Genomic DNA, 15,818 nt, shown 5'->3' with positions numbered 1-15,818 from the left:
CCATTTTCTCATCATCTTTATCATCTTGCAAACTCCCTTGTCACTTGAAATTCTCACTTCTGTACATATTACAACTTTCCAAGATTATAAAATGATCTAGTTAAAATAAGAATTAAATTTATCTATTTATTATAAAAATGTTCAGGACCCTCCTAGTATTATTTATATATTGTCACCATGCAGCGCTATGCAGAGAATAATGAATTATTCACATCAGTTCTAACACAAGAACACACACACTAGGGTACCTACCAGTATGTTTGGACTGTGGGAAGCAACTGGAGCACCTGCAGGAAACTCACACAAACACAGGGAGAACATACTTTGATATTTACCATCATCATTGCAATGCTACTATTTCTATGTAAGACAACATTGACTGTTTTAAAGAAATTGTATTTAGGCACTGATATAAACAAGTATCAACCACTATTACACTTACCTTACCACTTACACGTACAAATAAAAGGCTAAATACTTTTATGTTACAACATTTTTTTAGTATATTACATTTTTACTTCTGTGCATGCCCACAAAGCGCTAGTCACGTTTGTGACCATATGTAGACCTAGTCTGATCTTGAGCTTGCAGACGCATGCAGCCCCTTTACAGTTGAAGAGACGTAACTGGGGAAGGAGCATGTAAGAGCTTGTTGAAGCAAATGAGACTCAGACGCATATGCGCCTATCAGGACCAGAGCAAGATTAATAATAGGGCTAAAGGGGCTATAACCCAGGGGCCTCAGGCAGCTGGGGGGCCCGCTGGCATCCATCGGGACGTCTGTCACCTGTTCAAGGAGAATGGCAGACAGCTAACAGCAAATGTTATGCTGTTAGCTGCCTGCTGTCACTGTAGGACTTACGCGGCGCAGTAATCTCCTTACTGAGGAGATCTCGTGAGAGTGAGACTATGAGTCATAGTTTCACTCTCATGAGATCTCCTCAGTAAGGAGATTACTGCATGCCGCTTAAGTGCTATAGGGAGTGGAACAATGGAAGGAGGTAAGTTCACGGGAAGGGGGCTCATGGCTGGGGGGGGGCTCATGGGGGGGCCCTCACAGTGCCCTTAGCCCTAGGGCCAGGCCCGGCGCTCCTATTAGGCAACCTTAGGCAGTTGCCTAGGGTGCCGGGACCTGCAGGGCGCCGCTGACTAGATTTTCTAATCTAGTCAGCGGCTCGGGTGCCGCCGCTGTTTTTCAGTGTCCGCGGCGCATCTCCTCACACATGATCACTGACGTCAGTCGTCATGTGATAGTCTGTCCGGCGGCGCCTCTGAAGTATCACACTGTCTGTCACTGACAGACAGTGTGAATAAAGTTCTTCCCGACGCCCCGCTCCCCTCCCAGCATGCATCGCTCCGCCTCCTGTGTGAAGAAGGAGAGGAGCAGCTAGAGGAAGAAAAGGTAAGTAAAATCTAATTATTTATTTATTTAGTGTGTTGGGGGGGGGGGGGGGGGGCGGCGAAATTTTGCCTAGGGCGCCAAGAACCCTAGCACCGGCCCTGCCTAGGGCCTCCCTTCCCTTAATCCGGCCCTGATCAGGAGACGAGAACCTTGCAGGTGTTAGATCACTGTTGTAAGAGAACCAATAGTGATGACCATCAGCTTAGATGTGTCTACGTTTTAGATGGAAAACTCGTCCAATTCTGCATGAGGCCCTAAATGTGTAAAGTTTTTTATACAGTGGGTGCTAGAACAAGAAAAATATAAGAACAAAGTTGTCAATAGTCAAGTTAATTAAAAAAATGGAAAAGAATAGTACATATAACCTTCCTATATCAACTGTGAGTCTATATTTGGCAGACAATTCTGATTAAATATCACATCTATTCCAGTGTATTGACAAGCCCAATAAAAAGGACCATGGACTTTTAACAATATTTACTTTAAATGTCACAACAGCACTGGTCTTTTTCTCAGTTACACCTGAATTGATGAATCATTTATACTTTGTTACTATTTGGAGTTGTATAGCCTGAGGCTTGCAGTACTGTGGAGTCTGAAACCCTTCATATATCTAAGCATTGTACAATATCTATAAAAGACAACAGCAAAAAAATTAAAGGCATGTATTATTTAACGCAGAATCTCTTTTACATTCCGCTGTTCTAAAACACATGGTCTGCTACTGTAATTCTAATAACAACTTTGAACTGATTTTAGAAGGGGAGCTATATCTAAATTTAGACACTATTTCCACTCTATATAATATATCAACAGTAACTTTAACAAATGTTACTTGACGTTTCATTAAATTGTTTTGACTTTCATCAGTTTTCAGTATTTTACAAGTCAAAGTACATTTAGGAAGTAAATTAAAATTGTATCCCTTTTGTGAGACAGTTATCTTACCATCTTTCTGACATTACACAATGTTTAAAAAACATGGGGCTACCAAACTTTCTAACAAAGATTTGTTATGGAGACTCAAATAGGTACCCCCTCAGCTATATGTATGTATGTATTATTATTATTATTATTATTATTATTATTATTATTTTTATTTCCCTTTATTTTTATAGCATGGACATATTACTGTGCTGTGTAATATTTAATAATTTTCAACTGTCTGTGCCCCACTGTACAGTCTAAATTCTATACTTCAAAAACACACTAACATTAACCTATTGTATGTTTTTGTACTGTGTAATGAAACCACACAAACACGGAGAGAACGTACACACACCAGGCATATAGTGCGCTGGTTGAAATGGCCTTAGTGCTGTGCAGTAATACCGTGCACGGGTGCTATCCCCTGCTTCTTACCTAGTTTAGAGTGAGGGCGGGAGTGCATCTTCTATTCTTGGGAGTGTGGCACTTGGCTGTTACATCACAGCTAAGCACCACACCCCCAGACCATTATAAACATGGAGGGGCAGCAGCTGGAGCTTCACAGGTAAGAAACTGCCACCTGCTGCCATGGTGACAAATCAAGACACTGAATGAGTGACATTATGTCACTATTACAGTATTACAGTGTTTTAGGCACGCCCTACACCCTGGCACCCTTGTCAACTGCCTAGGTTTGCCTAATGATAGTGCTGGCTCTGGATTTCCATACATGAAGTCAGCTTTATTTAACTTGGCTCTTCAAAGCCTTTGACATATCAATAATTCTGCTGGGGTGGATATCCATTACACATAAAATTAAAATGTTTGCCCACTTTTACCTATTCTACAATGCACTCATGGGGGTAAATGTATCAAGCTGAGAGTTTTCCGGCGTGTTTGAAAAGTGGAGATGTTGCCTATAGCAACCAATCAGATTCTAGCTATCATTTTGTAGAATGCACTAAATAAATGATAGCTAGAATCTGATTGGTTTTTCAAACCCGCTGGAAAACTCTCAGCTTGATACATTTACCCATTGGTTTCATTTGATTACTTGGGTCCATATCTAGTAAATTAACAATACACAATCATGCGCATTACCTTAGTCTTTTAGTCCTACATAGCGTCATACAGGGCATTGGCAGGATCATTTATAGAGTAGCAGTAAGCAGATACAGATACAGCAAAAAGATTGACATTTGCAGGTTTAAATATACAGTATATCTACTGATTTTTTCTGTTGCAGGCTGGGAAGTTATTTTCTATTGGAGAGAGAGCTTCAAGCTGTCTTGTAGAAATCTACCCAAGGGTAAGCCAAAATACCATATCAACTTAATTTCTATTTGAAATCACTTTAACAATGAGACAAAAATGCCTTATGTTTGTGTTTAACGTATTTATTTATTTTATCCTATACTATCAGCCAGGTACATTATTATAGTTGTATGGCTTGTTATCTATTTTTTTTTAAAATATACTCAGCTATTGACTTTATAACTAATGAAAAACAACAAGGCAGTGTTCCACACTTTCCACATTTTCTTGTATTCAAATGAATATCATGTTTTAATTAATGAGTTACTTTTACAATCTTACTTATTTTAGTGCATGCTGTTTTTCACATTTTTGCTTATTTCTATTATTGCTAAACTCACTGTAGTGTTTATTACAATTAATATGTTATTATCTTTGCTCTTTTAATCCATTTTACAGCCTACAACTCCCCCTGTTGTACAGAAGTTTCTTAATACAAGGAGGGCAAATCCAGGTGTTCGAACTGTTTTCTATGGCAAAGCAAATGATCCTGATGTGGAGAGTTCTATTATTCATGGTGTGAGCACCCGCCCTTCACTAAGTGTAAGCAACTGATTGTACAGTACATGCAAAGTTCATTCTTATGGTGCCATAAAATATACTTTTTGTATTGAATTGTATTTTTGACATTCTGGATTTCATTTAATAACTTTCATTTGAATATGTTTTTAATTGTCTTTAGCAGTGAAAGACAATTTTTTCTTAACATTCATTCTCTTTTATTTTCTATAATATTGTGTTATCGCTTTGTAATAAGTTCATTATTTTGAAAATGATAAAACCTTTGTCATGCTTGTCTAATTATTTTTTCCCAAACCAGGCTGGCTCATTAATTAATGTGCCATCAAACACTTTGTTTCGTCAAAAAATAATTGAGAAGAAAGAATCCTTATATTCCAGTCACAGGCGAACTCCCTTAGGAAAATCATATGATCAAACAGCAGCATTCCCACCTACCATGAATCTCAGTGAAATTACATTTGGGCGTAAATACCAAAGAGGTAGGTAAATGATTTTGTATGTTTTAAATAGTGTAATAGTAGTAGTGCATCTCTGATAGCTGTAATATGAGCATTCATACCTTACAATGAAGTAATGTTTTTTGTTTTAGGATTATGTGAGAAATGTAAACACTGTACTCATTTTGTAAAGAGATGACCATCTATTTACACCCACGCCCTCTGTAACGTATGCATGGCACTTGAACCATTTCATGATAGGGGCCAAAACAGAAGTGGATTATGGCATGTCTATCGTCTCCATTTCAAAGCTGTACTGTATTTTGGAAACAATTCGAGCCAGCGTAGGAGATTTATAAGATTTATAAAGTGCTTTGACAGAAACGTACATGAAAAATGCTAATTTTCAGGTTTTTAACATTGAATAGGGTGCTGAAAACTTAAGAAAATTAATAAAAAAATTAAACTTGAAACTAAGTATAAATAATATAAACACACTGTCTAATGTATGTATCTATATTGATCACACACTTTCTTACTAAAAACAACCTATTGGATCCTCTTCAGTCAGGCTTTCACTCCACAGAGACTGCCCTGACCAAGGTTGTCAATGATTTGATCACAGCTAAAATTAAAGGACATTACTCTTCTAATTTTCCTGTATCTCTCTGCTACATTTGACACTGTTGATCACTCTCTCCTCACGCAAACACTACAATCCCTAGGTCTTCAAGACACTGCCCTATCCTGGTTCTCATCCTACCTATCTAATCGCTCTTTCATTGTTAATTTCTCTGGATCCACCACCACTCCGTATCATCAGATGAACTGCCACAAGGCTCAGTCCTAGGTCCTCTGCTATTCTCTATCTACACCACTTCTCTTGGAAAACGAATACGCTCCTTTTGAGTTCAGTATCATCTCTATGCAGATAATACACAAATGTATCTATCCCCTTTGATTTCTCACCATCTGTGTCTTGCATTACTGTCTTTCTGCCATTTCATTTGGCTGTCCTCTTGCCAACTCAAACTCAATTTTTTAAAAACAGAATTAATAATATTCCCACCCACCAACAAAAGCGTTTTGCCTGACTTTTCTATTTCTGTTGATAACATGACCATAAATCCCACCCCGCAAGCTCGCTGCCTAGGTGTAATCCTTGACTCACAACTATCCTTTGTTCTTCACATCAATTCTATATTTACATTATGCAGCATACATCTAAAAAACATTTCCAAAAAACTTTATGCACTCTAAAATCTAAATTAATTAAAGAATCTTTTTCTTGTTTTGAATTTAGGTTTTTCAGCAAGTGTGCTTATTAATCCTTCTAAAACCTTGCAAGAGATAGAGGAAGAATCACGCAATGGACACAACATTTATGTGGTTACACATAATGATTATGATGTTGGTGAGTATGTAATATATTTTACAAGTAGGACATTCATTGAAGCAAATCCAGGAGATTTGCACATGGCATTATATTCCTTCATTAGTATAATTACACTATAGAAAAAATACATAAAGTTGAAAATATAAATAGTGACTGACAAAAATTCATGGTTACCAAAGAAAATTTATTGTTCTATTCAAATTTGCAATATAGTAGCATTATGATAAATTATTTTTTTAATCTTTTGTTTATTTTAGGTCAAATAAACAAATGCACATATATAGTATAGCATATTCAGTACAAGTGGAAGAAAGATTCAATTGAGTTACAATATTGGATGAACGTGATACCAGCATATGCATAAATGCATCAGAATCATTATACACATATAGTAACAACATTTTATATTTTAAAGATTAACATTAGGAGAGAAAGAAAACAAAGAAGGTAGAAAGAGATACGGGTATAGATGGGATGAATCGGGATCAGGAGAGGAATGGAGAGAGTTATAAATTATCTGTAGTAGTATTACATAATCTATAATTCATATTTTGTTCTTTGGGATGCATATGATAAGTACGTTACATTAGATGTTGTGAAACCTTCATGGATTCAAAGGTGTTTGTGCATTAACATTATATTCTTATCTTCTCCCAAAATTCCAGAAAATCGTTCAAAATAATTACATATTTGTCACCAATATCTGTAATAATGTGAGAACCTTCATCTATAATCCTCCACTTGCTTAAACCATTCTTGAGTGCATGAAATTTTGGCACTTTTTCATAATGTGGGTATAATTTATTTTGGTGTGTTAGGAAGATGTCTGAAACACAAGTGCTTGTATGCCTGCAAAATTAATGTCGCCTAGCAGGGTCAGAATTTAACTAATCAGCAATCCTATCATTTTCTCAAAATAGTAAATTTTAATACATCATCCCTTTTTTCCCAAAAACAACATTTCACTGCATTTCAGCCCTGCTATAAAAGGACCAGCTGACATCAGGTTAGTGATTCTCTCGTTAACACATGTGAGAATATTGACGAGGACAAGGCTAGAGATCACTCTGTCATGCTGATTGAGTTAGAATAACAGACTGGAAGCTTTAAAAGGAGGGTGGTGCTTGAAATCATTGTTCTTCTTCTGTTAACCATGGTTATCAGCAAGGACACCTGTGCAGTCATCATTGCTGTGCACAAAAAGGGCTTCACAGGCAAGGACATTGCTGCTTGTAAGATTGCACCTAAATTAACCATTTATTGAATCATCATGAACTTCAAGGAGAGAGGTTCAATAGTTGTGAAGAAGGCTTCAGGGTGCCTAAGATTCAGCTGCAGGATCGGGGCACCACCAGTGCAGAGCTTGCTCAGGAATGGCAACAGGCAGGTGTGAGTGCATCTGCATGCACAGTGAGACAAAGACTTTTGGAGGATGGCCTGGTTTCAAGAAGGCTAGCAAAGAAGCCACTACTCTCCTTGAAAAAACATCAGGGACATACTGATATTCTGCAAAAGGTAGAGGGATTGGACTGCTGAGGACTGGGGTAAAGTCATTTTCTTTGATGAATCCCCTTTCACAATTTTCGAGGCATCTGGAAAAACACTTGTCCAAAGAAAGGAAAGGTGAGTGTTACTATCAGCCCTGTGTCATGCCAACAGTAAAGCATGCTGAGTTCATTCATGTGTGGGGTTGATTCTCAGCCAAGGGAGTGGGCTCACTCATAATTTTGCCTAAGAACACAGCCATGAATAAAGAATTGGTACCAAAACATCCTCCAAGAGCAACTTCTCCCAATCATCCAAGAACAATTTGGCGACAAACAATCTCTTTTCTAGCATGATGGAGCACCTTGCCAAAACTAAGTGACTTCGGGATCAAAACATCGAAATTTTGGGTCCATGGCCAGGAAACTCCCCAGACTTTAATCCTAGTGAGATCTGGTGGTCAATCCTCAAGTGGTGGGTGGACAAACAAAAACCTACAAATTCTCAAAACATTTGGCCATGACTGTACAATTAAAATCAGTTATCTAGTGTTTAGGAGATCAATAGTAACTTAAATCCTTTGCCATCCTTTCATGGCTGTCTTAAAAACAACACTCTCTATAATATGAATATGTTTATACATTACTGATATAAATTGATTTGACCAGTAACCTTCCTGTATCAAGGATTCTATTGCAGTAGGTACCTAAAGAAGAAACTCTTCAATGACTGTAAAATTACTTTAATTTTATATATTACCCTATTGCTTTTCCAACAATTTTGAAGTGTGGGGCAAACCAAAGGAAACATTCAGGCCTGCTCTCATTAAAGAGCAGTACAGCTGTGAAGTTTGACCTGTTGTTGGATGTATTTTGATATTGTTGCATTTATTGTGACCTATTACCAAATTGTATCTGTGGGATAATGTGAAGGGGCTTATCAGAATATTTTTCAAGTTATATCCATGGTTTACATGTAGACAATTCCATTCCAATATACTGCTTGGCCTTGGTAGTAATGTTCCAGATGAGATACTTGCATTTCTCTATGAACTTTAGTCAAAATATTGTGCCATAACTAGTGCAAGATTTCTTATTCCCCCCCATACAAATGCTTTTGTGTACCAAAGACGGATTTGGGAATGGCAACAGGTAGCTCTTGAAACAAATTTGTTTATTCTGGGTAAAACTTTCATCTTAATAGCATAAATGTTTTCATTCCAAGACAGACCTAGAAAGTTCCAGTGGTTAGCGATTATAGGGGTGTGAAAGAGTTTAGATTAAATGTCTGAGTACGATCTCTGGCAATAACCATCTCTAGAAGGCAATTGTTGGCACTGAAAGTAAAAAAAATAAGTTGGATTTGTAGAACATATTTATTTGATAATGTAAGGTTAATAACTTCTTATTTGAAGCAACTGATTTTAAAATTTGAAAGTATATTACATTTTTGTATCCACATTTTTGTGGAGTTCTTAGTAAAATACTTTTCCAGATCCTTCCACTTATCCTTCTAGCTGGAGCCTCCTGTGTTCTTTTGCTCTGTGGTCCTTCTTCTTCCTTTGCCCTAGTGCTGTCCTGTCTGCTGTCCCTTTGTAAGTCTCCATCTCCTTCCTAGCGCCAAACATAGAATATATGCGATAAATATCTAAAACTCTTGTGTGGGAGTCCTGGGGTAACAGAGTACCAGTGAGCTCAGACATATAACCGGTTTGTCATTAAATAAATAGATGTTTGCTAATATAATTGATGAAATAATTGTATTGGATTGATTAAATAATTGCCCCCTTATGAATAAGAAATGCCCTTCTGAATCATTGTAGCTTTCGCTCTCCTGAAAAGGTACATGTTTACTTATATAAGTATATGCAGGTGCCTTTAGACTTTCTTTTATTTAATTAATAATAAAAGGCAGCGAGTTATTCCATATTTCCAAAACTGATATAATTCTGTAATAAGAAATGAGTGTCCTGTATAAATTTTATGTCAGTTCTTTAAGAATGTAAGAATTGTTAAGGTTATGCTCTTTTTTTCAGGAATGTTATTGGGAAAAAATAATATAAGGAATATGAAAAGGAGGTAGGGTAAGAGTGGGGGGGGGGGAGGTTGAACCAATGAGGTAAAAGTAGTCATACCACATGCCACTGTGAAGAATATGAGCTATAATCCACTTCACTTAATTTCCCATCTATATGGCAGTATAGGAGGGTGAGTGATAGCCACTGTTATTACCAAGAGAAACCTTTTTCCTTGTTTCCCAGACAACCACACAATATCTAAATAGATATAGTTACCAGTCTAAAATCGGTAGTGATAATATATTACAATCTTATAAGAATAACTAGAATAGAACATGTATAACAGTTATTTCTCATGAGGGAGATGGACTGCTATCAACAAATATTACACTGAGCATTGTGGTACCAGACTCAGTGCTTGGTGGTTCCCCAAGTTAAAAAGCCCAAAATCCCTCATACAGGAAAATTATTATATTTATGGTCTAATATTTCCATTAGACAAATATCATAGGAAATACAACTAAATAAATTTAGTGTGCTTTTAGTTAGACATCTTCACTGCACTGAACCATTTGGGTTTCTTGAAAAAGTTAAAAGTTAAAATATGTCATAAATGTGATTAAATGTTACATACATCAGTTGACAAAAGGACAACTGTAAAGTGCACCCAAAATGAATGCTCAGATAATTATTCCTTGTTTGTTCTAGTGGAAATCTTGATCGAAAGACCATATTGGAATTTTTATGAACATTTTGATACTATTTTACGGCTGCTATTTTAGATGATCAATTTGATAACCAAGTGGTTGCTTAAATCTTAGGTGAAATAAGAGACAGAAAATATGATTGGACAAAAACCAAAAAAGACAGAAGGTTTGGAATTGAAACCCCTCACTTCAATGATGGCAGAAATGTTGCACGATCCTTTCGATGGCTTCATGAAATGAAAATGTAGGTTTGTTTTGTATCATTGAATTAATGGATTTGAAGTTGTTTAGATGTGGGTTTTATGTACTTTATTATATTTGTTTTATATATTCATTAAAATAAATAGGCATTTTAGCCTTAGTGCAAAATGAGCAAACCACAGTGCAAGACCTTCGTGTTAAGTTTCATTTGACTTAATTTATGCAAGTGCACCTAGAGTTTTGCCAAAACTCATAGGTTTACAGAGCAAGACAGCAATGTTTGTTGAGGTACACACAGTTTCTTACAGCCTTTAAAAAGACTTGAGTTTTGCACCAGCTCTGAGCATTGCTCTGTACTTTTAACGATACTGAATTTGCACCTTTCTGTTGTATAACTTCCCAACATTTCAGCTCCTTGACTTGGGACAGGATGCTGCCCCTTAATCCTCTCTTCTCCAAACAGCCATTCATTGCTGCATGCATCAGTGACAATAGTGCTAATACAGAGCAACAGTGAATGAGACATACCTCCCAACTTTCCAACCTTGGGTAAAACATGTCAAGAGATGGGAAAATGCGACACATGGATGGGCAGGGTCCCAAAATCAGTCCCAAAATCAGTACAGTCCCACATAAATTGGGACGATTGGGATGTATGCTTTTGAACTTCCTGAAGCACATTTCTAGGCACACTTTACTCAATGTAAAACAAAGCTTCAAATGCACAAAAGTGATGTAACGGCAGTCCTGAAGCCCCCTCACTTTTATGATTATTTTTAGCCATTAGTGAGGCCTAGCTAAGCAGTGATTTTGGAGAAATATTTTATTCAATGAAAGGGATAGTTTTAAAGTGCTAGGAGGTTGGATGTTTGATGGGACTTCATCACTGTGCATCCTTTATGTTTTTACACCTCTCTTGAAACCTAAACGTACTTCTGGTTTGCAAAGGCGTGTCCCAGAGTGGAGAGTAGGCAGGTTCAATGAAGTGCACAGGACAGAACATCTTAGTGCACAGCAAAACCAGGATGTTTTCTGCTGCACATCATATGCATCATGTCATAAATGAGGTGCTATCTTTTCTATCTAAATAATGTGGCCTAGTATAAATCTTGCCCTTATGAGATAGATTAAAAAATAATCATCTACTTGGAACACTGCTACCTAGTGGTAGTAGCCAAATGAAAATGAAAATGGTAAGGTGCCTGCTATTCTTCACCAGTCAAAACCATTTAAACAAATGTATATTTGTATTTTTTATCTTGAAAACTGGAAACATCCTTTTAACCCCCCCCCCTCCCTTTCCTGTACCTGTCCAATGACGGGTTCTTCCCTGGAACCATCCTTTGCTTTGCAAGAATGGGTTGCTGAATAAATTGAGCCTCTGCAATGAGAACAGGGTGTGTGGTGAGGAAAAGTGGAAATGTCACATAATGTCGTAATAAATCACTGCAAATATCCAAGACATTGAGATTTTGAAATAATAACCAATACATACAAGTTCATTTACTACAAACAGCAAATCAGCGCATAATTCCATGTACAAAGTGTGATTTGCTTGCACCTCCTTGGGCTTATTCTCCACTGCTTGAACATAGAAGTAAATCAGATTCCTGTGGTTGTGGTTACTGTGGTTGCCGGTCACTGTGTGCATGTGGGTGTGTTGATGTTTTCAAATGGAAAAACAAACAAACCACTATTTAAAAAGTGCACAGAAGGAGTCTACAGTTGTGTGCAGAACGGCAGATGAATGCATACATGTATATATGGAAGTTAATTTTTATTTTATTGCTGCAATAATTGGTGGTCTGTGGGATTCTATACATGTGGCAATGTCAGGCCAGTTTAGTTAAAATCAACCAAATCATCCTACCCCTTTGTCATTGATTCACAATCAATTATTTGACACTACATTGCTGGACAGCTACTGTTTTTGTTTACACAGTAATGCTATGTAGACAATAAATCTTAGCATTTCATACTTTACTCAACAATTTATAGAAGAAAATGATAAAATTGTGGTTATTTCTGCCAAAATGGCACTAAAAGTATATAAAACTATATTGCCTGGATAGACGGTTATGTCCCCTAGCTCCACAATAGTTTGCCGTACCAATCGGGGCATCTCCAAACACACAAATGTAACAAAGGCAGCAGTCAGAATCATGGATGACTGAAATGATCTCCCACAAGTAAAAATTTTGTTTTGCATGAAGTTGAGATAGTTAATAAACAAAAAGAATACATATCTTGGATGTGCTGTTTGTCAGATCCATCAGATTTCCACACTCAAATGGTCCCAGGTTGGTACCTTCTCTTTACTCTTAATGCTTAGCCTATTTCAAAAACGCTTAACAGGCGTTGATGTCCCTCCCCTATAACTTCCCATTCGAAGTGATGCATGAGATTGTTAGAGCCATGGAGAATCTTAGCGGATCCGGCAAATATCACATCTGGGGTAAGTATGCTATTGATTTCTATATAAACTCCATCAGCTCCACTCAACACAACACTTTTCATTTTTGGTGGAGTTTTATTTAATAAAGTGACTGCATTCCAGCTTGGTTAGTTGTTTTGTTACATTGGTAACATTGGTATCTCTGATAGCGGGATGGGATGGGATCACGTCCAATGTGAGCGGGGCAACACCCCCGGGGGCCTGGCTATCCCTTTTGAGTGACATTCTTTCCTCCCCTCCAAACCCCTTTGTTGCCATGTGCACCAGTGTGCATAGAACTTGTTCACCGCTGCTCTGCCATGCAGGATAGCAATGCACAGAATCTCCCCCAACTTTCCCACCGATTGGGACAAAGCTGACAAATCGGGACTGTCCCGCTTAAATCAGGACATTTGGGAGGTATGCTGTTTCTTCACTGTAAAGAGACCTGTCATGATTGAGCTAAGTGTCGTTTTACATAGGACCTTGTAAATTTTGTATGTCCTAAAAATGATCAAAGCTCAGTCCAAGAGGAAGCATAAAATATCTCTGCTCACTATATGCAAATTCCAAATGTCAGCTGCAGACAAAACTCATACTTGTGCACTGTTATATTTCATGCTGTCTCCTGGATAGAAAAAAGCATCAGCATTGCGTTTTTTCGTAACTTGGACGGAAATTGCATACAGGTATGCCAGTATTCAATTGCAAGCGGATCTGAAGAAATGTTCTTTGTTCAATACGGTTTTAAGTAGGCTCTGTTTATACTGTACTTACAGTATGCAGACAGATACAAAACACAACTACATATGCACATGCATATGTATAGTACAAAGTCCCATCAGAATGCACAGATAAAAGAAAGTATTAAAAACATTAATACCTGTTAATAAAATAGTCATTAAAAAATACATTAAAATTTTTTTTTTCCCACCAGAAAATACATTTATCAGGATGTTATTAATGTCTACTATACATAAAATGCATTTTACATTTGGTCTTCATTGCAAAAACATGTTGTGGCATGCATAGGTGACTATCATAACTATCAGTCAGCACTTACGCCTGCCCTGTAGCTGGTGCAATTAAAACGGCTAAAGATCATGTACCTAAGAGATGCCCTGAGCTTCAATCGGATGAATGTGTGTGCGCCCAACCTTGGCGCGCCTTAGCTGGACATTTGGCTACGTGCACACGGCTCTTTCCTCCCCCATTCTGCCCTTGAAATCATAGGCTCTTGGAAGTTGCATTCGAAGAGGAATTGCATGCACTTGCGTTCTCTGTGGTATAATAAGTTTCTGGGCATGTGCAGAGCAATTTTATTCAAAATACGGCATGTATCGGGAAATACGTTACTTAATAAATCAGGCCCAAAGTGCACAAGTCACTGTGCACAACACTTTTCAATTGAAACACGCCTTTTTAGTAACAAACTTTAGGGGCTCTATTTACTAAAGTACATAGAGCCCTAGTGCTCCTTTTTTTTGAGGTGTTGGAGTATTTTAACGCATGGAGGAAGGGGGAAAGCAGCACAACAAACACGCATGGTAATAATCTAATTTCCATGCGTGTGCGCCCTCCGCTCATCCTGACTTCTCTGTGTACATCCCCCGGGAGGAGGTCAGCATCGGAAGGCAAATATGGAGGAAAGAGTAGAAATGCATCAACCTTTGCTCCATATTTGTCCTAATTCATAGACCCTTTCGTTTTCAATTATCTTTTTTAGACAATGAAGTATAAGAAAATAATTTATCCAATTTAAGAGAAACTGAACAGTGTTTTCCTTGCCTGCACAATGGTGGTATTGAATTGATGAAAGTAATGTTTTCTTTAATTTATAATATCTAACATTGAGTAATTATGAACTATCATAGTTTAAATGCTAAATCTAAGTAAATCAAAAGTAAAATCTTCAAGCTTTTCAATGAAAACATTTTTACTTATTATTGTTGTTCATATTTTTACATAGGTCATAAATAAAAGGATTGTTATATACTTCATTTTCTCTTGTAACCCCTTTTTATTTTTCTATAATGAATTAATTTAGATAACAGTAACTAAACATTATTTTCTGGAAATCAGCACTTGTAATGTGTGATATTAATTTTGTAGGAATGAAGGCACTAACATTGTTTCTAAAAGATTTGATGATTTTCATGAGCGTTCACATCATCAACTTGGGAAGGCTCTGGACCCGTAAGTACCACCAGTATATTCAGTATCATGCTGCAGATAACACTTAAAGCAACATTATAGAATGTGGCACACTGTTGTGCTTGTCTAATGGGAAGTGTGTGTGTGTGTGTGTGCGCTGCTAGCACGTGTTCCTCCACCTAGTATACCTAGAGCTGGCTAAGAAAAACTATAGCTTAAAGTAACTTGATATTGAAGAGTGACTTTGGCCATTCATTACATATATATATATATATATATATATATATATATATATTTATATATATATATATATATATATATATATTATCTATAATATCTATCTATCTATCTATCTATTTATCTATCAATAAGCAAAAGGTGTTTTGTGTTTGAATCAGGCCCAGAGTGGCCATTAGGGTTAAGTTTACAGGTATTATATATACGGAAAACATAGATGTTTGAAAACATAAGAAATTTGCCAAAGAAATTGCAGACTGTTTTTATATATTATCTACAATATGTTCTCTTTTGCATCTGACATACTTATTTACTACTGCACCCTACACATCCATGTGTGACACCAAATCCAGTTGTATTTTCACTTATGGCTTCCCTTTAAACTAGCTTATAAACTAGCCAGCCTGTAGTGGGCAATATCACACAACAGTTGAAAACATATTCTGTAATTGTTTCATACCTTCAATGCAAATTGCAAAGCATTCCTGTGGCCCAGACATCGGTTGCTGGGATACGTGTTTGAGTTGTGTCTCTGAACAGAAATGTACAAAGTGAAATGATATCAAAAGACACTTTTATAACCAT

General features: G+C 37.0%; 1 protein-coding gene across 1 annotated transcript in view; it reads left to right on the top strand.

Moving 5' to 3' along the window:
* EFHB (EF-hand domain family member B) overlaps positions 1–15,818 on the top strand; it is a 46,947-nt gene that overhangs the window by 434 nt on the left and 30,695 nt on the right. Inside the window, exons 2-7 of the mRNA XM_075211265.1 lie at positions 3,576–3,638; positions 4,043–4,186; positions 4,464–4,644; positions 5,906–6,016; positions 10,322–10,451; positions 14,955–15,038. Coding sequence (XP_075067366.1) covers positions 3,576–3,638; positions 4,043–4,186; positions 4,464–4,644; positions 5,906–6,016; positions 10,322–10,451; positions 14,955–15,038 — 713 coding nt within the window. The remainder of the gene's footprint in view (positions 1–3,575; positions 3,639–4,042; positions 4,187–4,463; positions 4,645–5,905; positions 6,017–10,321; positions 10,452–14,954; positions 15,039–15,818) is intronic.

This window comes from Mixophyes fleayi, chromosome 5, assembly GCF_038048845.1.
Source record: "Mixophyes fleayi isolate aMixFle1 chromosome 5, aMixFle1.hap1, whole genome shotgun sequence".
Taxonomy (NCBI): domain Eukaryota; kingdom Metazoa; phylum Chordata; class Amphibia; order Anura; family Limnodynastidae; genus Mixophyes; species Mixophyes fleayi.
The sequence above is the reverse complement of the archived record's forward strand: the minus strand, read 5'-3'. Positions and strand labels throughout refer to the sequence as shown.